The 25,172-nt window shown below is 38.2% G+C and overlaps 1 protein-coding gene across 4 annotated transcripts in view; it reads left to right on the forward strand.

Annotated features, from left to right (window-relative positions):
* tasp1 (taspase, threonine aspartase, 1) overlaps nt 1-25,172 on the forward strand; it is a 147,170-nt gene that overhangs the window by 103,175 nt on the left and 18,823 nt on the right. Inside the window, exons 10-14 of one of the 4 annotated variants that reach the window (XR_009515149.1) lie at nt 390-500; nt 12,300-12,410; nt 15,382-15,455; nt 21,429-21,550; nt 23,284-23,384. Coding sequence is in view for 2 of the 4 variants with exons in the window: in XM_059986206.1 (XP_059842189.1) it covers nt 390-500; nt 12,300-12,410; nt 15,382-15,455; nt 17,599-17,628 (326 nt within the window). In the remaining 2 variants the exon portion in view is untranslated. Of the gene's footprint in view, nt 1-389; nt 501-12,299; nt 12,411-15,381; nt 15,456-17,598; nt 17,918-21,428; nt 21,551-23,283; nt 23,385-25,172 lie in introns of those variants that run through there. The other 3 variants (XR_009515150.1, XM_059986206.1, XM_059986205.1) reach the window with 3 other exon arrangements.

Here is a 25,172-nt window from a genome sequence, read left to right on the forward strand (position 1 = left end):
TAATAATGATTGTTCAAGCTGTGTTACCTAAACACATTATTATTTAAGACAAATGAAAATGCAGGTGTCTCCCGTAAGCATCATCTTTGTTTTTTGTTGAGATTCTCATCCAAGAACTGTTACTAAGATTGATTTTTTTCTTGAAGAATAATTCCATTGTGGTTTGAATGGAGTTCATACAGAAAACTACAAGGGTAAACACTACAGTGACATTTTAAGATTGATTGTGTTTCCAATAAACATAGTTTCAAGCTAAAACACGTAACATTAAATAATTTGTTAATTATTATTGCTGGATGTTATTGTTCAGTTGTTCTAATCTGCCTGTATTTAAATAACTGCCTTTCTACATCTGATTTCTTAATTTGTGATTTTTTTTTACAATTTAGGTTGTGGTGAACATCTGGTACGAACTATGTTGGCCAGGGAATGCTCAGTGGCTCTACAGGCTGAAGATGCCCACCAAGCCTTATTGGAGACTATGCAAAAGAAATTTGTTCGTAAGCCCTGTTTCCACTTCTTTCTAATGCAGTAGAGATTGCCTACCCTTAATAATTTTATTGTCCCTCTCCTTTAATGTTCCTATCCACTCTTATGTAATCTTCTGCTCTACCCTTTTCTCACTAAAGTATTTTATATTTGATAAAAAAGGATTGAAGAGGGGTTACAGAAATGGGGATGGAATAAAACTTTTGAACAATTGAGTTTGAAGAAAGGAAATGTCTGGATTAAAATAATACTAGTGTTAGAAAGAATGGTCTTTTGACTGAAGTATTTTCAATAAAATTAGACTTGTGAGATAGCCCTTGAAAATATGAAGCTAGCAAATTAATGTAAGCATGGTTTTGGCCACACTGAAATTGGGGTAACAAGGAAGAAGGAAAGTAGCTAGAATAAAATAATAATAAGATTTCGGCAAGATCTATGCAGAGGGAGAAAGACAGAGATAATTGATCTGTTTAAATATGAACTCTGTTTCTCTCTACGAAAGTATATTCAGGGACATTCCACTGTCAGTAGCAGAGATGTGTAATATTGCAGCAACTTGAAAAGCTTTTTTGCATCTTACGTCAAGATTAATATCAATAATGTGTTCAGGAAGCAACTGGTGTATTTCAAGAAGAATATAAAATCTTTAAGACTGTACATTTGTGATTTGTTGATGAAGTATTGAATTTGACAGGCAGGCCTATTATAATGTTTGTTACTCTCCATGCATCATCAAGATGACAATGACTCAGATTATTTCTCAATAGTGAGGTTTCATTCTGGTTTCACCAATTGGCCATATTTTTTTTTCTCTCTGCAAGTGTGGTTAGCCATGAGCAAAACTATTTGGCCTCGTTGCCCAGCAGCCTTCCTCAGAACACTAAGGTTAATTATTAAAATTTGCAGTAGGAATGGATGTGGCCATTGTCACACAAATGGAAAAAGCATGCTGCTTATTATGGTGCTATATAGTCTGGTTAATACAAGGGTTGTATTCAGCTTTGTACACTTGCTAAGAAGCAATATTTATAGCTAAAGACTAATGTTAATGGATTTTGCTTTCCAACCACTGGCAGGAAATTTCTGCACATTCACTATGGAATATCAAACAATTTGTCAAATTAGAGCTAATGGAGAGTGAAAGAAAGATGGTGGTGAAGTAAAGGTGGGTGTTATCATTCTGAAACTGATGCTATTTCTTCCGATGTTGCTACTGAGGTTCTTGTGGATGAATAGACTTCTCTGGAATTGAAGTTATTATTTTTTCTGATGAGAACTATTTCAGTACTGTAAAGCATTGGAAACCTACCTGGAGCAACAATCTGCTGGAGGAACTCAGCAGGATGAACAGCAACACTGTGAGGAAATAAACTTGATGTTTCTGGTTGTAACCTTGCATCAGGACTGAGAGTGGTGATTTAAGTTGGCCAACTTGAAGAAGAGTGACAAGGAAGATTTCTGAGGGAATTAGTAGATTGAGAAGGAGAAAAAAGATGGTGATAGTGCCAGGGAAGGGAGGTGAAGGCTGGAACGGAGGTGGAGCTGGAAGACACAAATCTGGAGTTAGGAAAATGGTGATAATAGTAGATTTGAAGGATCAGTACCTGAGCAGTTGGGATAGTTAATGGATCTCTTCCTTTGTTGTGTTGAACCCTTCTCGCCCATTGGTATGGAGAGCAAAGAACAAAGCAGGAGTTTAAGAAAAATGCATTAGAGAAAAGCCAAAGATAATCTTAAATTCCAGGAGATTCAACAAATAGTGAGCATATTTACCAGACAGTAGGTCTTGATTGTGCTTCTTAGTCCTGTTAAATGTAGCATGGATTAATTAAAACACTTATACATCATACATACTTAAGTATGCATCCCTCAGTCTTTAATGTGGAAGTATTGTTTATATTAGAAGTATTGTCCATGTTTTCAGGCTAAAAGGGATAATAGTATCAGAACGGAAGATCGAATGGAAAGTTCAATGGATATAAAAGTATATTAATCACCTGAGCAAAGTCTAGACTGTAGACAGATTTAAAGCACAGATGTTGGTGAACTGGGTCAGACTTGTTTGAAGGGTTGGAAACTGAAAGAAATGGGAAAGGTTGGTGGGGGCAGATGCGGGGAGGTTATGAATGAATGGGGTTATGGTTGCAAAACAATAAATGTGTTCAGAGATGGTCCCAATTGTGGAAGTAGCAGAGCCATATGGCTTGGTAATGGGATATCGATAAATATAATACTGATCACTATAAATGAGGAACACCTTAAGTAAGGAAAGCTCAACATTTCATATCAGGATAAACACTGATGGATTTAGTTTAAAATAAATCTATTATCAAAATACATATACGTCATTTACACTGAGATTAATTTTCTTGCTGGCATTCACAGTAAAACCAAGAACCATAGTAGAATCAATTAAAGACAGCCCCCAACAGGACAGACAAATAACCAACGTGCAAAAGATAACTATGTGTAAATAGAAAAAGAAAAAAAAGTAATAATAAATAAATAAGCAATAAATATCGTGAACATGAGGTGAAGAGTCCTTGAAAGTGAGTCCATAGGTTGTGGGAACAGTTCAAAGATGGGGTGAAGGAAGTGGAATGAAGTTACCCCCTCTGATTCAAGAGCCTGGTGGTTAAGGGGTAATAATTGTTCCTGAACCTTGTGATGTGGGACCTGAGGCTCCTGTACCTACTTCCTGATGGCAAGAAGAGGGAACAGCCTGGATGGTGGTGGTTCCTGATTATGGATGTTTCTTTCCTGTGACAGCGTTCTGTGTATATTTGTTCAGTGGTGGGGAGGGCTTCGCACGTAACGGACTAGGCCATATTCACTACTTTTTGTAGGCTTTTCCATTCAAGGGCATTGGCGTATTCATACAAGTACGTGATGCAACCAGTCAATATACTCTCCCTCACACAGCTGTAGAAGTTTGTCAATTTTAGATGACATGCCAAATCTTTGCAAACTTCTAAGAAAAATGGAGGCGCTGCCATACTTTCTTCATTATGATACTTACTTGCTGGACCCAACACAGATCCTCTGAAATGATAATCATGACTTAATTGCTGACACTCTGATATGGTGATGAGAAACAGCTCAAGGTCATCCAGTTTCCGCCTGAAGCCAAAAATCAGCTCCTTGGTCTTGCTGACATTGAGTGAAAGGTTGTTGTTGTGACAACAATCAGCCAGATTTCCAGACTCTCTCCTACTGACAGATTCATCATTGCTTTGATTCAACTAATGACTATAATGTTGTCAGCAAATTTAAATATGGCATTGGAGCTATGCTTAGCCTCCTTGTGCACCTATGCTGATGGAGATTGTGGAGATGTTGTTACCTATCCAAACTGACTGGGATCTGCAAGTGAGAATTTACTTGGAGATTAAAACCACAGAGTGAGAAGTTGCTTAGTTTGGTAGACTTGTACAGCATAGAAATGGGTCCTAATTTTATTACCAAATGTGGAACTCCTCAGATTGCTGATGTTATTTGGCAAGGTGTGAGCAAAGAGCAGGGAGGTTTGTCAAGAGATTTGCTAATTTTTGTTATCTATGACTAAATGATGTAATAAAAAGTACTGATTCATTTTAATTGATCCAGAAGCTTGCTATCCATGTTCACTGACCCTGTCACAAAATAGTACTTATTTGGGCCATTTGCTTTGTTTTATTGCTAGCTAATGTGCAATTACTAATTCCTCTTTCGTAACTTCTGTGTCTTGCACTGCATTGCTGCTGCAAAACAACAAATTTTGCAGCATATGTCAGTAATAGTAAACCTGATTTTGATTCTGATCTTGACATATGTGCAGGTGGGCTATGTTGCATTGGAAACATTTCCACATGCTTTTTCCTGAAACTATTTCACTAAATTCAAGTTTGAAAGGCACCTTCTTTGGAAAATTTTTGATTCTTTTTTCCTGTTTCACTTTAAAGTCATGGAAAACAGATTGTATTGTGCATAATTTGGTAAATTTGAAAATTATTAATAATATTTTAGGTAATAATCCAGCACAATGACTTGCTATTGCAATTCACCATAGAGGTTTATTAGGTAATTAATATTGTAATTTATTAGCAAGTTTTAGGCCTTTTGAGGCCGATAATTGGTTAATTTGCATTTAGAACGATTCAGCAGTGAAGAATAAATAATAAATGGGTTTAGAGATCTCGCTTGCATATGCATAATCTTTTTAGTTTTATTTATTTATATAAAATTGAAAATGTAATTATAATTCTATAGTACTAAGTGGTAGAGTTGTAAATTGCTTTTATAAACAGATTTCATTATAATAGAGATGGAATCAATTAGAATCATCACTTGTTGATTTTGATAAAATTTTCTTCACAGAAATATTTCAAATATTGTACATTTTATAACTGCCTTTCTGTGCACAAGCTTTGCTTCATGGTCAAGATCTGAAGGGTTACATGCCAGCAGAGTATTTCATAAAATGCAGATGCATTTTTACATGTCACTTATTATAATCGGCTGGGGAGATCAAAGATGCACAGTGACTTTTTACTGTCTTCCTGTAAAGAGGTGCCATCCAGCAAATGAACAGGCTGTTAGCAGACCTGCAAGAATACTTGGCAGGACAGTAGATGTAGCCAGCAGGCAAGAAAGCAGCTTAGTTACATTTGTCCTGCGAGCAACTGATTGTATCCTTTGCTGTCGGCAGCCAGCATCCTGTTTACAATTTAGATCTGAATCTCTGTGGGACTTCTGGGCCCCTAGCCAAATTGGGAATGCCTGGCATGGTCATTCAGAGCTCTTTAAGCAGCAGGTGACAGACAAACTGATGGCAGATGTTTTTTGCTTGTGTAGCTTAAAAGCTGTATGCAACAGAGATATTACTAAATTTGGGCAAGTGGGGTGGAAGGTACTCTTAGGAGGCACAGGGAAAGGACGATAAAGAGCATAAATATTTTTTATTTAATAAGTTTGAGATTAGGATGGTGAAATGTTTTGAAATCTGATAGACATAAAATAGTACTTTCCAAATCAAAGTTCATTGTAGACTTAGTTAAAGGTATGTTTTTTTTCCAAAATTCTTATAAAAAAATTTCTAAATTTATCTCATTAAATATTTTTAAGGACTCCCAATAGTAAATTGCAGCAGAGGAGACATATCAGAGCTTTATTTCACTAAATGATGGCAACAAACAAGATTGCATTTCTCAATTTAAATGATAAGGTTAATAATCTGACTTTGAGTTTAGTTACAGTAAAAACGTGATTAGGTGAATGATTGCATATTATTTGTTGTGAAGTACTTCTGTATAAAACACAAACTTCTAAATCTGTTTTACTCATTGCTAATCTTATTCATTTGTTTATTTTCCTTTTTCTTTACCTTTTCCAGCCATAAACCCTTATCATTCTCAAACCAAGAAACCTTCATGGCAAGTTCCATTTGTCCCAATTTGATGCAAAAGCAGCATTAAAATCAAAGAATATAATATTGGAACAAATATGAATGCTATGTTATATAATTTCATATTTGGAGATTAATTTTATTTTTATTGGTCTTCTGGAATGATTAGAAATTAATCACAGATTTGTGTCTGCAATGCAGCTTTGCTACATGGTTCTGTGTTTTGACTGAAAAGCTGTTTATCCCGAGTGTAATGGATGGATGAATCTCATTATGAGTTTGCTTGAGAATTGTTATTGGTGCCAGTTAAATGCAGGCTTGTGTTTAACAGCTCAATATCCTGAAACAAAATTAAAGGCACCAAAGTACCTAAAGAGAAAAGAAGGCTGATTACATGTATTTACATATAAATTATTCCCAGTGCTTTGAGTGGCAGGGTTGTTTGGGGGTGGCAAAGAATTCAGTTATTCAGTGCAGGTGTAGCAGTTTTTCATGTTGCAGAAGCATATTTGAGTTATTACAACAACAAACTTTAACTTCAGGGCAATAACCCTTGCTTAATGAATAAAAAGTGAATAAATTGTAACCAGTGCTTTCATGGTTAACGGTGGTATTCACTTGGCAGCATGTGCAACTGCTCCCTCTTTTACCTTCAAGCACTCCCCCAACTCCTTCACCACACAATTCAGAAAAAACAATTCATTTGCATGAGAAATTAAACATTTTTCCTTTGTCAGTTCCTCAGTCATATTTGTCATCACTTTTCAGCATGTGAGGGTTGGAAGCTCTTGTGTTAATACTTAGAATGGACTTTGATGATGACCAAATAGGAAACATTTATTATGAATCATAAAGTGAGCTTTAGTCACGGCCAAAGGGGAAGAACAAAGGTTCTATTTTGAGAAAAAATTTAAGAGGGTTGCAGTGTTTCTTCACATCGTGACAGTTCTCAATGTGCATTCTTCCACTTAATGTTTCTGGATATTTCCAGGGAGCCTCTAGTGCCATTTCCTAATGCAAATTAAACCACAATTCATTACTGTATTTAGGCATATAAAAAACAAATTATATAACCATCCATTTTCAAATGGACACAGCAAAGGAGAGAAGGGACTATTAATTTTGTCAGAATCATTAGCTTCCCATAAATTCAACATACTGTTTATATCAGAATGTAGCAGTAAAGGTTCCCACTGTCAGTTCAGTCAAAACTTAGTGGGTAAGGATTTAATTATTTGTTGATGTATCTAAATAAACTGGGGTTTCTCGACCAGGGTTCCGCAAGAGGTCACTAGAGGTTACGTGAGAGATCATCATTTAAAAAAAATAGCGTGTTTTAAACTTCGCGCAATGCACGAAGCTAGCACTCGCAGTGATCGAGCAACCCCATTAGCAGTCTTGTTAGAGATCCCTCAGCCCAGTATGGCAGTACGCAGTTGGTCTGTTCATTCTAGTTTTTGACCCAAAATAGGGGAAGCCGTTGATAATTGGTAATGGCTGTATTGTTCGAAGGAGAGGATGGTAGGCTGATGGTGAGTACTGTATTGCATGGAGGGGAGAATGGTAGGCTGATAATCGGAGAACGCTGTATGGCATGAGGGGAGGACGGTAGGCTGATAATTGGTGAGTGCTGTATTGTACAAAGAGGAGGACAGTAGGCTCATAATTGGTGAGTGCTGTATTGCACGGAGGGGAGGACAATAGGCTGACAAGGACCGTGAAGTGCACTGTCCAAGCATCGAATGAATTTGCCCAACTTTGGCTGTGATGTCAATCTCTCCCTCCTGATGAAATTTACTGACCTCTCCCTGGAGAAGTACTGAATTTCTAAAAGATGAATATCCTGCTATTCATAGGGAAGCAATAATATTTTGCTGCAGTTTTCAACTTCTTACATGTGTGAGCAAGCTTTTTCTTGTTTAACAAACATCAAGACCAAGGATAGAAATCATCTCATTTCAGTTGAATGCAAAATGTTTGTGTGTTCATCTCAAGTTTGATCCAAAACTAAATATCTGTGCAGCAAAAAACAAGCACAGGTTTCACATGCTCGGCCTATATTTGAGCCTGATCACGTCACCTAGAAAGAAAATGTTTTTTTGAAGTCTTGTAGGAAATTGTGCCTCAGGCTATATTTTTATTCATATTGCTTTGGCTTATGGTTTTTAGTAACTTTACTGTTCAATATATTGTCAATAAATTTTAATGTTGTAAATAGCATTAGTTAAAATCAATTTACAACCTTTATTTAAATTAAATCCACCAAGCCTACTTATAGAAAAATTAAATCCCATTTTGGCTCAAGCTTGTTATTTAACATAAACTTACTATGTTTGCCTAATGTGTTTTAAAAATTTATGAAAGGGTAAGAAAAAGATTAATTTCAAGAAAGGTAAGCGACCCTGTTTTTTTTCTCGAAAGTTTAGCTAAAAATTTACACTCTACTTAAAAGAGATTTGACAGATATTTTTGGATTATCATATCTACAACTTACTGATCATGCTAGTGTACCATGAGCTGTAGATATAATAATTTTTACACAGGGGTTCCCTGAGACCTGAAAATTGTCTTGAGGGTTCCTCCAAGGCAAAAAGGTTGAGAAAGGCTGAGATAAACTGTTGTTCTTCATCAACATAATGCAGTAAATCTTTCCCTAGTCTTCTTTGCTACTATTTTGCTGTTAGAAAGAGTATTTGTACAGATTCGTCATATTGCAGAAGATCTATAGAAAACACCTAGATAACTAATCACCAGAAACATTTGCTGTGTCTTCTGTCTTTCTACTTAAAGTCTATGATTGAACCTGATACCTAAAATTCTTGTGTTGCACAGTTCTCTTCTTCTAATATTAAACAACAGTGAACATTATATCCAGAAGTACACTAACAATCTCTTAGTAGATTTCAGCAGGATTACATGAGGGATACAAGTCCTGCCCTGGGACTGACAGTATTAGGTACATCTAACCTTAACTTGTGGCATCATTTTTGTTCAGATTGTCAAAGGAAACAAGCACCAACTGTTTAAAATAATTTGCCTAGTTCAAATCACAGATGATTGCATTTATCTTCCCTTTGTTGAAATGCAATTAAGAGGAATCAAGATGAAAGTATAAAAAAACTGAAAATGACAGATATCTTAAGTAAAAATAGAAAATACTGAAAACAAGTCAAGCAGCATCTATAGAAAATGCAGTTCCAAGCTGAAAATCTCTTGTCTCTTTTCAGGTCCAAAAGGATATGTGATCCAAGGTGAGATAGCCAATGGGATACAGTGTTGGCTTGAGAATAAGAGACAGAGTTGTGGTGGAGTGTTGTTTTTTCAGACTGGAACCCTGTGACCAGCAGTGTGCCACAGGGATCAATGTTGTTTTGCTGTTGTAAATTTGTGGATGAGACTAAAATTGGTGGTATAGTGGATAGTAAACAAGGTTATCAAAGATTACAGTGGAATTTTGATCAAGTGAGCCAGTGGATCAAGGAATGGCAGGTAGCGGTTAATTCCAGTAAATGCGAGGTGTGGCATTTCAGTAAGACAAGCCAGGGCAGGATTAGCATGGTAAATGGCAGGGATTGGAGGAGTGTTATAGGAGAGAGACCAAGGGTGCAGATGTATCGTTCTTTGAAAGTGGAGACATAGGTAGACAGGATGGTGAAGATGGCATTTGGCACGCTTACCTTCATTGGTCAGAGTATTGAGTACCGGAGTTTGAACATCATGGTACAATTGTACAAGCCACTGGTAAGACCACATTTGGAGTACTTTGTGTAGTTCTGGTCACCTGCAGTAAAAAGGGTGCAAAAAAGATTTGCAAGGATGTTACCAGAACTGCAAGGCTTAGATTATAAGAAGTAGCTAGATTGGCTGAAACATTTTGTCCTGGAGTGTATGAAGCTGAGGGTGACTTTATAGTGGTTTATAAACTCTTTCTGTCCACTCTCCTTTGTATACCATATGTGACGAAGTATAAATTGCTAGTATTGCCAGTTTTCCCTTCAATTTTGTTGTAGTTAACACAAGATTTCCCTGTAAATGTTTCAATTTGTATACCAACTGAAATAAAGTACCATTTCAGCTAATATGTCTAATCATTTTGAATTTTCATCGCATTCATACAAGGAAACTAATTATGATGCTACAAGGAAATGGCAGGCAAGTAATGAGATTGATTGGATATTTCTACTAAGACCTGCTTAGTCACAATGGGCAAAATAACCATTTTTTTTCCCAATACTATTTTCTACCAACTTTTCAGAAGGAAAAATAAGCTGCAGATTTCTTTCTTAACAATTTTAGGGTTACTTCTTACACAGTAAAGGTACCTAGGGCAATTCACATAACCTAAGATATCCTGTTCCCACTGGGTTGCCGACCCAGTTTTCAGACAGAGAAATATCAAAATTATTGCATTGAAATGTCATCTTACACTTACACTTTTGAATTGAATTGACTTTATTACTTTCATCCTTCATATCCATGATGAATGAAAATCTTTACGTTTTGTCTCCATCTAAATGTACAATGTACTGTACAATTTATAGTCATTTGTAATAAATACTGTACAACAGGACAGTCAGTATAACATAGAAATACAATTGTATCAATATGAATTAATCAATTTGATGGCCTGGTGGAAGAAGCTGACCCAGAGCCTGTTGGTCCTGGCTTTTATGCTGCGGTACTGTTTCCTGGATCGTAGCAGCTGAAACGGTTTGTGGTTGGGAGGACTCAGGTCCCCAAGGATTTTTACACTCCTGTCTTTGTAAATGTCCTGAATAGTGGGAAGTTCTACAGATGTGCTGAGCTGTCCGCACCACTCTCCGCAAGGTCCTGCGATTGAGGGAAGTCTAGCTCCCATACTAGGCAGTGATGCAGCAAGTCAGGATGCTCTCAATTGTGCCCCTGTAGAAAGTCCTTAGGACTTGCAGGCCCATACCAAACTTCTTCAACCGTGTGAGGTCAAAGAAATACTGTTATGTTTTTTTCACCACACAGCCAGTAGGTACAGACCTCGTGAGGTCCTCGGTGATGTGTATGCCAAGGAACTTAAAGCTGTTCACTCTCTCAACCCCAGATCCATTGATGTCTATAGGGGTTAGCCTGTCTCCATTCCTCCTGTAGTCCACAACCACCTGCTTTGTTTTTGTGGCATTGAGGGAGAGGTTGTTTCTTGACACCACTGTGTCAGAGTGATGACTTCTTCTCTGTAGGCTGCCTTGTTATTATTTGAGATTAGACCAATTAATGTAGTATTTGAGTATCTTCTGGAGGTTGCCATGAAATTTGTAAGTTATTGATGAAATTCTGTGGATCTTATTGTAGCCTTTGATTTTAAAGAAGTTGTTAACTGGATAAAAGGGCAAATATAATTAATAAAGATGAAATAGCATCAAGGGACAATGCCTTTTTTGGAGGTGGTTAATATCTTAGATTTAAAGAAAAGTGGCCAAGCAAGTTACTGTGTCTGATATTTCATCTCTTCCACTTACACAAAGTTGAAATGGCAGGTGCGCTGATGCACCCTAGGTTAATGGTTATTAATTCAACTCAATCACAGTGTCAATCTTTATAATCCATTTTAGCCAACAAATTTTAAGACATTTATTCATTTTATGACAAAATGTTTTCACATAATAACTAGATTAGCTAATACAAGTGAAGAATGGTTGTTGATTGTAGTTAGATATTTTGCAAATATGATTCTGAGAAACAGCTGTTTCCATTTTGACCGTCATTTTTTAGAGTTATGGCTTCAATGTGGCTAATTGCTTTCATGATAAGAGTGATATTCATCAATGTCCAGTCATACAGATGGATTTGTAGTAGCATCATGATCTGTGGGAAGACAGCTGTTGATCATTCTGCCAGATGCTGCAAATAATGTTACGTACTTGGGTGGTCATTTTTTTATATATTGTGGTGCTTTTTCAAGATATATTCTTTGAAAAATTAACAATAATTTGGTCCAGCATATTTCTCAGTTGGCTGCACAGAGGTGTATAAACAAGTCACTTGCTGTTTTTTGTTTCATTTTCTTTTCAGAGATAGTGAAAAGATGCAGCTAAGATTGTGAGCATAGCTTTTGGCAAGATTACATCTCTAACACTTCTAATCTCTGAAATTTCTAGAAGTATTTTGAAGAAATTAGTTTTCTTTCTTGCATCAAAACTGTGGAAGTTTACATTCTGTGTTTATTAAGTTTTTTTTCTTGGGTCAACCAAAATGTATGCTTAAGGTTTGGGGTCTTTGGTGGTCCTGGGAATCAACCTTGCACCCATTTGTAGAATGTTGACCTTTGATGGTTCTGATAGTTTCCCTCTAAAGGGAATAAATACAATTTTGAAGTGGTAAGTCCTTTGAAATTTAAAATTGGAGTTATTTTAAGTTCTATTTGTTCAGCTGCAGTAATTTTTTGGGTTCTTCATAGGTTCACCATTCCTAGCCCGTGAGGACTCTGTACTTGGTGGAGTGATCGTTCTCCGTTGTTGCAGATGTTCAATAGAGTCTGAGTCATCATTGAATACACAAGCTCTTCTAGGTAAATAACACTTCAAATATGATTGCTATTGCTGAATGAGGATAAGTCAGTTACAGGTAGCTGATTGTAAGCAGCAAGAACTAGTAAGGAATCTATTAGTCTCCTGATACTCTGACTTAATTCAGAAGTGATTTCAGAAGTTTTGATGTCTATTTTTATCAGATAATTGAGCTTAGTTTTTTTTAATTGACAACAGGAAGTTTATATTATGCAACATTTGGACAATGATACCTTTCATTTTACATTATTTCCATCAACATAATAAAATGTATCAAGGTAATTCACAGAATTAAAGTTTAAACAAAATTTTATAGTCAGTGTACTAGGAAATATTTAGAAGTGCATCTAAGAGATAAGTTAAAAAGATGGGTTTTAAAGGGGGAAAGAGACAAAGAAAGACATGGTCACTACCCATGGGGCAATTTGATATCGGGGATATACCAGAGAACAGATTCAGTCATTTTTCTTCCCAGCTTGACCGTAAGTTTATTTTCGTCCAGAATGAACAAACATTTTTAAGAAAAACACATTTGTTCTCACTGATTTTCTTTTGATATTACTGAAGAGATATCTTTTGATCCCTTATGCAGCATGCACAGGTGTATTCTATTGGTCAAACAAATCTAGAGGACAGCAATAATAAAATTTTGTTTCTTTCCAAAGTAACATTGTGGCCGCTAGAGATGTCATTGCTTTAGAATTAAATTCGGATTTCCAAAAATCTGTACAAAATAGTGATGTATATTTGAGTTTGCTGCACTGAAGGAGAAGAATAATAAGCAGGCATGTAAGCTCTGGTTTCTCATATACATGCTTCCAAGTTCTCCTGGCAGCAGTTCCCAGTTGGATGTTTTGGGGACACTCTGGAAAAACTGAATCAAATATTTACTCTCTTCCTCTACCCTAACCCAAGCCTTTAAAAGTAGGTTAAGTTATATCAAAGATTAGCTTTTAATGATTAAAATAGTATTGTTCTAGTGTTAGCATATGGATAGAAACCACTTATTTTACCAAAAGACTGTAGAAAAGAGTTGTTGAGGAGATTTTCCTTGAATAGCAAACACTGAAATTCTTGCTGAAAATTAAAACAGATAAGAAATTAGGAAAGTACTGAACATAGAGTGCCGATAAAAATTATTCACCCAGTTGGAAGTTCTCTTGTTTTATTGTTTTACAACATTGAATCACAGTTAATTTAATTTGGCTCTTTTGACACTGGTTTACAGAAGACTCTTTCGTGTCAAAGTGAAACCAAATTTCTATAAAGTGATCTAAATAAATTGATTGCATAAATATTTACCCCCTTCAAGTCTGTATTTAGTAGATACCCTTGGCAGCAATTACAGCCTTGAGCCTGTGTGGATACGACTTGAGCTTTGCACATCTGGATACTGCAATTTTTTTCCCGTTCTTCTTTACAAAACTGCTCAAGTTCTGTCAGATTGCATGGAGATAGTGAGTGAACAGCCCTTTTCAAGACCAGCCACAAATTCTCAATTGAATTGAGGTCTGGTCACAAGCTTGGCCACTCTAAGACATTGTTGTTTTTAAGCCATTCCTGTGTACCTTTAGTTTTATGCTTGGGGTCTTTGTCTATTTTTATTCATTTTTGGGATGTGGGTGTTGTCAGCTGAGTTGCCATCCCTAGTTGCCTTCGAGAAGTTGCTCTTGCTGGAAAACAAATCTTCCAAGTTACAGCTTTTCCTTCAAGATTTCCCTGCATTTTGCTGCATTCATTTTACCCTCTACCTTCGCAAGCCTTCCAGGGGCTGCTGCATTGAAGCATCCCCACAGCATGATGCAGCCACCACCATGCTTCAGAATAAGGATGGTGTCTTTGATTATGTCTGGTGTTTGGCTTACACCAAGCATAGTGTTTAGTCTGATGGCCAGAAAGCTCAATTTTGGTTTCATCAGACCATAGAACCTTCAGAGTCTCCCACATGCCTTCCAGTAAACTCTAGCTGAGATGTCATGTTAATTTTTTTCCAACATTGGCTTTCTCTTTGCCACTGTCCCATAAAGCTGTGACTGGTGAAGCACCCGGGCAACAGTTGCTGTATGTGCAGTCTCTCCTATCTCAGCCACTGAAGCTTGTAACTCTTCTAGAGTTGTCATAGGTCTCTTGGTGGCCACCTTCTTGCACAGTCACTCAGTTTTCGATGACAGCCTGCCCTCAGCAAATTTACAGTTGTGTCATTCTTTCCATTTCTTGATGATTGACTTAACTGTACTCCAAGTCAGTGACTTGGAAATTTTCTTCTATCTATCTTCTTGTGCTTTTTAATAACCTTTTTGCGGAATTGGAGTGTTCTTTTGTCGTCGTGGCATGGTTTTTGCCGGGATACTGACTCACCAGCAGTTGGACCTTCCAGATACAGGTGTATTTTTATTACATTCAATTGAAACACCTTGACTACACACAGGTCTCCAAAACCAGATCTCCATTTAACTAATTATGTGACTTCCAAAACCAATTGGCTGTACCAGTGATGATTTGGGGATTGGTATTAAAGGAGTGTGAATAGTTTTGGAATCAATTTCTTCTTTGTTTCATACCTGTAATTAATTTAGATCAGTTTCTAGATATTTGTTTTCTCTTTGACAGGAGTGATTCAATGTTGTCAAACAATAAAACATGAAAACTTCCGGGGTTGGGGGGGGGGGGGGGGTTCAGTTGAATACTTTTTATAGGCACTGTTATTAGCTTTAATTACTATGCACATTTTGTGTACTTTTGATTAGTTTTTCAACAAACCTTCCTTTATTAAGCTTAACAAAATTTAGATTTATGTCAGATGACAAATGGAATGAACTAGTTTTGTATAACAAATAAACTGAATTTGAAATTCCTGTTACCTTGTTGAAAATTAACTGCTTTTTGTTTGGTGGTATGTGTAATCTGAATAACTGATTCTGTAATTTGTATTTAATTTTGCTTGGATTATATTTGAAACTCTTTTCAATACAGTTGAGTTTTTATGGAGTCACACCACGGAGAGTATGTGTGTTGGGTACATGTCGACACAAGATGGAAAAGCCAAGGTAAATTTAAATGTGTACAAAACTTGAACTCAAGTACCTTTCTTGTATACATTTTTAACACATACAAAAAAAATGCAAGCAGTCTTGCTTTTTTGTGTCCTTAGTACTTTTTACAGATGCTTATCCAAGTTGTTTTTTCAGAAATCACACACAGCTGTGAGGAGAATGTCTTTTCCAATTAATAATGATCATGTGTTGGCTGACTTAAAATTCATGTGGGATTTCACAGAAATCTGTATTTTTCAGTAGCTTTGAAGTGCAGAACATCCCTTGAAGATTGTTTTCTATTTCCAAATCATAAATTGTTCAGAAGTCCAAATCTTCAACGATGGTGCTTCTTTTGAGTTTTTTCAAGTAATAACCTTTTCACATTTCAGTCTGCCACCTACCACAAAGCAACAAGTTGGAGATATTTTGTGCAGTCTTTAAATATGCAGGGTGTTGTTCAAAAAGTCAGAATCTTAATTTGTTAGAACTTAACAGTTCTATCCTATGTATGAAATGTGGCTCAATAGTAGAGGTGACACTGGGATATTAAAGGTTGTCTGGTAGGTTGGCTGCTAGCTGAGCAGCTTCTCTTCCATTCTTTGACATCTGGTGTACATTGTTTCCATATTGGCCACAAATTCTGCAGCTGGTATTGTTAAAGTCCTGACAGACGCAGCTGCTCTTCTCACTTGAATTTTAAATTATGCTTCTGACCTTCCTTTACGAGACTAATCCCTCACCACCCCCACTTTGAATCTGTGGCTGCAAATGTTTTTTAGCAAGTAACTGCCAACCCTAGGGATGAGGATGGGTAGGTAGCTGATAAGTTTGATAAACAGATAATCTCTCAGTAAGTCCAAGGTGTTAGTATTTGCCATTTTGAATTAGGTTTAATAGCACAACTTTATCTAAAGCAAATGAGACAAACCAAGATATAAGACTGTGTTTTGAGAAGATTGTTTTATTTTGATCCACTTCATTTGCTACTATTTTGCTGTGGAAACAGTATAGCCTGATAAATTATTCCAAAATTTATTTTTTCAAGGTGGAACTACATAGAAACTTCTATCTATCAAATCTAGAATAATTGTCTTTTCTTAAATGACAAAACACTTCAGTGAAATAGTTCACTATCGAGCTATTTTTCTTATTTGTACAGCTGAAGAACGATGATTTTATTCAGCTGTTTAGACAGATTTTGCATATCATTGTTTTACCAACTTTTGATCTGCCTTAAGAGTTTTAAATCTGATTCATCACTTTTCATGAAAAAATGCCTTTCATTTGTATTCATTCAGTTATCATTTGGCAAAGAAGTAGGGAAATCGATAATAACTTTGCAAATATGTTTGTTGCTCATGAATTAAATCTTACTTTGTTTTTAATTGATTATTTCTTTACATATTATTTTGAAAGGCGTAATTAGTTTTAGAAAATTCTATTCATTAAATTAATCTGCAATTCATCATAAACATTTTCAGGTGTCAGTTTGTTAATTCAAATCTACATGAAAAAACTTACTAAATTATTTCAAATTTTGATATATTTACATCAAATGATTAGTATAATCTAAGATGCATTTTCATGACCCTGTGAAGTAGTCATTTAATTTTTGATTGTCCCCATATCTGTCTAGCCATTTCTTTCTAAGTGAATAAGATTTATAATCACTGTATATAATGATAAAGAGAAAAACAGTAACAATTGGTGTCATTGCATTTTGAGAAGATTGTTTTATTTTTAGCTACTTGGTTGACTTTGGTTATCCTGGGCAAAAATCTAACCTAATCAAGTCTAAGACTGCTTTCTTTAATTGATGCTGAAGGTCAAACGGCACATAACTTATTTTTACTAGATCAGGGACCTTTATGTTCTCTTCAATAAGAGAACATGTTAGTGTGAGAAATAGTCCATAAATAGAAATATAGTTAGGTGATATAAAACAATTTTATTCTTGCTTCCTTGATTCTACTAAAACCAGATGAAATATCAGCACATTTAAATGGAAATTGGGAATACTTTTTGGGTAGCATATTCAGATAGTTTTAGATTACTGAGCCAAGTTTTGTTTTAAGAGAGGGGTTTTACAGTTGCTGCCAAATTTTAAACTATTTAAATAGTATAAGAAACTCAAGATATTCATACTTCCTGCCAGGTCAAGGAACAAAGTAGGGATGCAAAATAGCAGGATCGGCGAAGACTCAGTACCTGACTTAGACCGCCACAAGATAATTTCTCAATACCAGGCACTTCCAAGTATACGATGGTTCTTCAATACAGAGCTCAAATGGTTATTTTTCATCAATGGATCTAAACAATGAGTATTAGTTTGAATCTAGCTTCTAATTTGTGCTTTCTTGAGTAGGTGTAATATTTGGAAAATCTGTAGACCAATATCCTTTTACACCGTATAAACTTATTATTGCTCCAGTATAATCAGTTTAGTTATCTAAACCTTTGAATTTCTGTACATTACTTTAGCGAACTTGCTTGTAAATATCCTTGTTTGTAATAGAATCAAGATGTTAATGATTTTTGAATCCTATTAGCTATATTTTGTAAATATGCAAGTTCATGTATTGCCATTTATAGTCTTCGCTATATTTGAGGCTCATTGATCTGATCTGCATTGACTTTACATATTCAACATTTTTAACTTCAAACTAGCTGTAGCTCTTCAGACAGCAGTGGTTGACATTATCAGACAATAGTAGGCATCAATTCTGTCTTTCTTCTAATCACCTGTGAAGACCAGTATATTACTAAGCATTAAAAGTGAATTTTTTCACATTATGATAAATTCTACTAATTAAAATAAGCTGCGTTGCAGACTCTTGGAATCCTAAGGGTTTGTTAAATTATCTTGTTTTTCTTTTTTGCGCCAAAGTAATTTTGGAAAGTATTTCTGCTTTGGCTATACTGCAATTGACATGAGTGCTAATACACTATAAATGCAGCAATTCAGAAAAATCAATGTCTTGGTGATGACCGAAGTTATGGTGTTTTTTTTTCTAAATATTGTAGGAGTGGCTAGAGAGAAGCAGATTGTTCTTATTTTTCAATAAAATATTAAGAGATCAAATTAAAAGCAGCATCAGTGAAAGATGTTTAAAATCAATTTATTATAATTCTTTTCTATGATTAGAATAGTTACTATAAGATTGTGATCTGTTGAAAGCAGATGTTATTTTCCGGTGAGCTACTCAAGGTCGCAGTTGTAATTCAAGTTGTAAACTGATTTAATGTATTTTCATGCGTGTAGCCTAATACTGTATATAAGACCATAAGGTATAGGAGCAGAATTAAGCCATTTGGCCCATCGCGTCTGCTCCTCCCTTTCATCATGGCTGTTCTATTTTTCCTCTCAGCTCCAATTTCCTGCCTTCCCCCTGTATCCCTTCCTACCCTTACTAATCAAGAATCTATCAAACTCTGCCTAAATGTACATTAAGACTTGTTTTCATAGCTGCCTGTGGTGAAGAATTCCACTGAATCACCACTCTCTGGCTGAAGAAGTTCCTCTGTATTTCCATAAAAGGACACCCTTCTGTTCTGAGGCTGTGATCGTAGACTCTCCCACCATAGGAAACATCCTCTCCACATCCACTCTATCACGGCCTTTCTCCATTTGATAGCTTTCAATGAGGTCATCCCTCATTCTTCTGAATTCCAGTGAATACAGGCCAGGCCAGAGCCATCAAACACTCTTCATATGACAAGCCGATCAATCCTGGAATCATTTTCTGTGAAACTCCTTTGAATCCTTTCCATTTTCAGAATGTCCTTTCTAAGATAAGGGGCCCAAAACTGCTTCCAGTCCTCCATGTGAGGCCTCACCAGTGCATTATAAAGTCTCAGCATTACATCCTTGCTTTTATATTTTAGTTTTCTTGAAGTAATTGCTAACAATGCATTTGCCTCCTTCACCACAGACTTGACCTGCAAATTAATCTTTAGGGAATCCTGCAATGTGACTCCCAAGTTCTGTTGCACCTGACTTTTTTTTTTGTATTTTCTCTCCCGTTTAGAAAATAATCTACCCTTTGATTTTTTTTCTACCAAAGTGCGTGACTTCCTGACACTGTATTCTATCTGCAATTTCTTTGCCCATTCTCCTAATCTGTCCAGGTTCTCTGTAGCCTCTCTACTTCATTAGAACTTCCTGCCCTTCTGCCCTTCTTCATATCGTCCACAAGCTTTGCACCAAAACCATCAATTCAGTCGTCCAAATGGTTGATATATTACTTGGCATTCAGTTCTGGTCGCCTCACTGCAGGAAGGATATGGATACTATAGAGAGAGTACAGAGATTTACTAGGATGTTACTTGGATTGGAGAGCATGCCTGATGAGTATAGGTTGAGTGAACTTGGCCTTTTCTCCTTGGAGTGACAGGATGAGAGGTGACCTGATAGAGGTGTATAAACTGATGAGAAGCATTGATGGTGTGGATGCCAGAGGCTTTTCCCCAGGGCTGAAATGGATAAAATGAGGGGGCATAGTTTTAAGATGCATGAAAGTAGGTAGAAGGGGGATGTCAGAGGCATGTTTCTCTCAGAGAGAGTGGTTGGTGTGTGGAATGCACTGCCAGCAATCGTGGTAGAGGTGGATACAATAGGGTCTTTTAAGGGATTCTTAGATAGGTACATGGAGCTTAGCAAAATAGAGGGCTATGCGGTAGGTTAATTCCAGGCAGTTTCTAGAGTAGGTTCCATGGTGGGCACAACATCATGGGCCGAAGGGCCTGCAATGTGCCCTAGATTTCTATGTTCTATGTTAAATAAAAAGAATCAGTCCCAACACAGTCCGCTGTGGAACACCACTAGTCACTGGCAGCCAGCCAGAAAAGACTCTCTTTATTCCCACTCTTTGCCTTCTGCCAATCAGCCACTGCTTTATCCATGTTAGCATCTTTCCTGTTATACCATGTGCTCATAACTTGTTAAAGCAGCCTCATTTGTGTCAAAGGCCTTCTGAATAAGTACACAACATCAACCAATTCTCCTTTGTCTGTTCTGCTAGTTATTTCTTCAAAGAATTCTAACTGATTTGTCAGGCAATACTTCCCCTTGAGGAAACATTGCTGACTACGGTCTATTTTATCATGTGCTTCCACATCCTTGCACTCAACACCAACATCTTACCAACCACTGGGGTCAGACTAACTGGCCTGTAATTTCCTTTCTTCTGCCTCTCTCCCTTATTCAAAAGTGGAGTGACATTTGCAGTTTTTCCAGTCTTCTTATGCTGGTTAATGGAAGTTTTTTTGGCTGACATCTGTCGTCTTGGTCAGTGATGTTAAAAAGTTCTTTTTGTGGTGCAGGGAAACGGCTAGAAATATTATTGCCATTGTCAAAATGCACAAACAGACCAATGCAGGAACAAAGCAAAAGTTATTTTCTACAGCTGAAGATTACACTTTACCTATGTTATTCCAATGTTTTCTCCTTTGTTCTTTTACTAGCTGAAGACAATTGGAATTACAGTAAAATTTAAACTAACTCTTTGAAGGGTAGTGCATTATACAATAACCAAATTTACAGATGAAATTGATCAATTGGTTAAGATGGTGGCGTGTCCACACGCAGCGGATCTGCACTCCCTAAATCAATGCTACCTATGCTACTTTTGCATCGTTATTATTTTAGCATTAAGTGTAGTCACCTGTACGAGTCGTTCCTACAGCCTTACACAAATAATTAACATCGGATAAAGCTGTGAACAACAAGCTTTCAGCAACTTCAGTGACTTCGCTAGCATCCAGAAAGAGTTAGCCATAACACCAGGAGCTCCGTGGATCACCACACCGCCTGCAAGGAGACGGAGGTGGCGCCGCAAAAGGAAGCAAAAGTGGGGATGGCACGCAGGAGTGCGGGCCAGGCTACGAAGTGCTCTGCACAGACCCTCTTTGCCAAGTGTTTTCCTTGCAAATGTCCGGTCTCTCACTAATAAAATGGACTAAGTAAGGCTGTGGATTAATACACAGATCCCTGAAGGATTGCTGTACGCGGATTTTTACGGAGACGTGGCTCAGTGCGCTGGTTCCTGATGGGGTTGTGGAGCTAACTAACCGGACACTACACCACGCAGACCGAACAAAGGACTCCGGTAAGAGCAAGGGTGGCGGGCTCTGTATCTGTATCAACAATGGCTGGTGCACTAACCACACTGCAGCAGAGAGCTATTGTCCTCCTGACCTGGAGTATTTACTGCTCCAATGTAGGCCGTTTTATCTGCCTTGGGAGTTTTCCATTGTTATGATCATGGCTGTATACATCCCCCCCGCAAGCCAATGCTAAGCTAGCATTAGCACAGCTATACTAGGCCATCAGCAAACTGCAGGATGCTCACCCTGACAGTGCCTTCGTTGTTGCAGGGGATTTTCACCAGGGCAACCTACGATCTGTGCTCCATAAATTCTATCAGAATGTGCAGTGTCCTACAGGGGATTAAACATTGAATTATTGGTACACGAATGTCAAAGACTCCGACAGAGTCTCCCCCCAGCACATCCCTGGGACAATCTGATCAGCTTTCACTGATTTTGATGCCAGCATGCAGACCACTTATCCGCAAAACTAAACCTGCAATAAAAACAGTCAAAATATGGCCAGAAGATGCCTCTTTACAACTCCATGATTGCTTTGGTCGCACCCACTGGGACCTGTTTGCACAACAGGCTACCCATGGCACAGTACGTATCCACTGTGCTTTTCTACATCAACAGTTGTGTAGACTAGTGGTCACCAACCTTTTTAAGCCCAAGATCCCCTCCTTGGGCCTTAGTAAAAGGCAAAATCGACCCCAGATCAATTAGTTACACGTATGCGCACCTGGACAGAAAAGACCGGAAGTAGAAATAATGTATAAACACCAGGGGCACCCACCATTTTTTTTACACCGTGGACCAGTTTAATATTGACAATATTCTTGTGGACCGGCTGACAGGGTGGGTGGGGGGTGGTTTTAAACACGACGGGAATACAGCGATACTTGATGCAGGTTCCTTATGTCCAGTCTATTCTGCAATTTAGTTTTCACAGCTCTCGGCACTTAGCTTCTGTCCTGCGCAGCTCACGTTTTTTCCTCTAAGAAAACTCAACAGGTTTGTCTTTAAGTGCTGGGTGCTTGGACTCAGGGTACCAAAGCAGTTTTGAGGGCTTCATTGCCTCATTAGACAGCCTCTGGGTCTGAGCTCCAGCCTCACGCCCACCCACCACCAGACACCTTGGCCAGGTGCGGTTGGTTGCTGGTTGGGTGAGAGGACAAGGTCAGGGCCGGAGGTCCCCGTGCCGGGCCGCGGTGTCGCAGTCTGGAGAAAGCGACCGACCGAGCGAGAAGTGCGACAGGGCGTGCGCCCGCTTCCCTTGTAGGATCTATCGGCTGACAAAAGTTTGTTTCAGTAGATCGCAGCAAGGTAGCTGCTCTGATACTTATGAAACCCTGAGCCCGAATTAGGTCGTCTGCGAGTATTTTAGCGCCAGATTCCCCATGAATATTCAGTGTGTTAAGCAGGTTTAGAGGCAGCACTCTAAGCCAGTAGCGACGGCACTTGCTGCCGGCCGCCCGAGGCCAAGCAGTGATCCCTGGCGTGAGGTGACTCGTGTGTTCAAGTTCAACAGTGGGCTGACAGGAAATGAGGAAAGGTGCAGCTGACTCATATTGTTTCCTCACGGCCTGGTGGTTAGGGACCACTGAAGTACACTGTGTAGTGCAGGGAGCTATACCCATGCACACTAGGCAGAAAGAACGTAACTAAAACCCCGCACCCCAGAAGCAATCTCTCAACAGTATTTGTGTATTTATTTTTCTTTCTTTTTTTCCGGGATCTACTGGGAAAGTCTCAAAGATCAACGGGTTGGCGACCACTAGTGTAGACGGTGTGACAGCAGACAAGAAAATAAAGATATTCCCAAACCAGAAACTGTGGATGAATAAACAGGTACAAAACCTTTTAAAAGCACACAATAATGCTTTTAAATCTGGTGATGCCTCAGCATATACTGTTGCCAGGTCAAACCTGAAAAAAGGCCAAAGACGTCCACAGGCAACGGGTAGGGGACCACTTTAACAATGCTAACAGTCAGAGCATGTGGCAAGCCATCAAGGCTATTACTGACCACAAGAGTAACCCTGTCTGCCCCCACAGTGATGTCACACTGGCCAGTGAACTCAACACCTTCTTTGGCCGGTTTGAAATTAACAACAATCTGAGGAGTTCAAGAATCTGGCCATAGAGGATGAACAGGTTCTTACACTGAGAGCACAGGATGTGCAGCGCATGCTGCAGAGGGTCAATCCACAAAGAGCTGCAGGTCCAGATAGAGTTCCAGGATGGGTACTTAAAGACTGTGCTGAACAACTGGCTGATGTATTTACGAGAATTTTCAGTCTGCCTCTGTCTCGGGCAACGGTCCCCAAGTGCCTGAAGTCAGCCATCATAATGCCTGTCCCGAAGAAAACAAACATCAACAATTTGAATGACTATTGTCTGGTTGCCCTACACCAACAACAATGAAGTGCTTTGAGCGATTGGCCCCCTCCCACATTAAAGTCACTATCCCTGCTACAACTGGACTCATACCAGTTTGCCTATAATGCAAACAGGTCCGCAGAGGATGCCATCTCATTAGCTCTTCACACTGTCCTGACACATCTGGAGGGAAAGGGCACATATGTGAGGATGTTTGTTGATTATAGCTGTGCTTTTAATACTGTCATTCCCAGCAAGCTCATCTCCAATCTCCACCAGCTAGGCCTCAGCTCTTCACTCTGCAACTGGGTCCTGAATTTCTTGTCAGAGCATTCACAGGCAGTGAGACTGGGCCCTCACCTATCCTCCACTACTATCCTGAACACTGGTACACCACAAGGTTGTATACTGAGTCCCATACTCTACTCCCTCTTCACTTACGACTGTGTACCTGCATTTGACACCAATACTCTTGTCAGATTCGCAGACAACACAACAGTGATCGGGTTGATCTCCAACAGAGATGAATCAGCATACAGAGCAGAGGTACAGAACTTAGTGAGCTGGTACTCAGAGGACAATCTGTTTTTTAATACAGCAAAGACTAAGGAGCTAAATCCAGTCTACATTAACGGAGACATTGTGGAGATAGTGTCCAGTTTCAGGTTTCTGGGAATACACATCTCAGAAGACCTTACATGGTCCTCCAACACCACAATAGTTAAGAAAGCACAGCAGCGCTTGTTTTTCCTCAGGACGCTGAAGAAAGCTGGTCTACCTGAACAGATGCTGGTGACCTTTTATTGCTGCACCATAGAGAGCATCTTAACATACTGCATCTGTGTGGTATCTCAGTTGTACAGCAGCTGATAGGAAAGCACTTCAGCGGGTCGTCTCCAGCGCACAGAAGGTCATCGGGACACAGTTCCCAGCCCTGGAGGACACCTACAGCTTACACTGCCTAAGGCAGTGGTTCCCAACCTTTTCTATGCCCCACACCCCTAGGAAATGTTTGATAAATGTTCGCACCCCCTACAAAAGGGGGTGCACATTTGAAGATGAAGTCTAATTTCGAATTTTTTGAACCACATACAATACTGCGAGTGAACAAATTGAACTTAAAAAAAGCTTTTAACTCAGTGCATAAAATACAAATATAAGTTGAGCAATTAGATTCTAATTTATTCAGAAAAAATTGTAACAGTAAAATCAATCCCAATTGTGAACATAAAATTTGATGTCTTCTTTGCTCCTGCT

The sequence above is a fragment of the Hypanus sabinus genome, chromosome 12 (genome assembly GCF_030144855.1).
Source record: "Hypanus sabinus isolate sHypSab1 chromosome 12, sHypSab1.hap1, whole genome shotgun sequence".
Taxonomy (NCBI): Eukaryota; Metazoa; Chordata; class Chondrichthyes; order Myliobatiformes; family Dasyatidae; genus Hypanus; species Hypanus sabinus.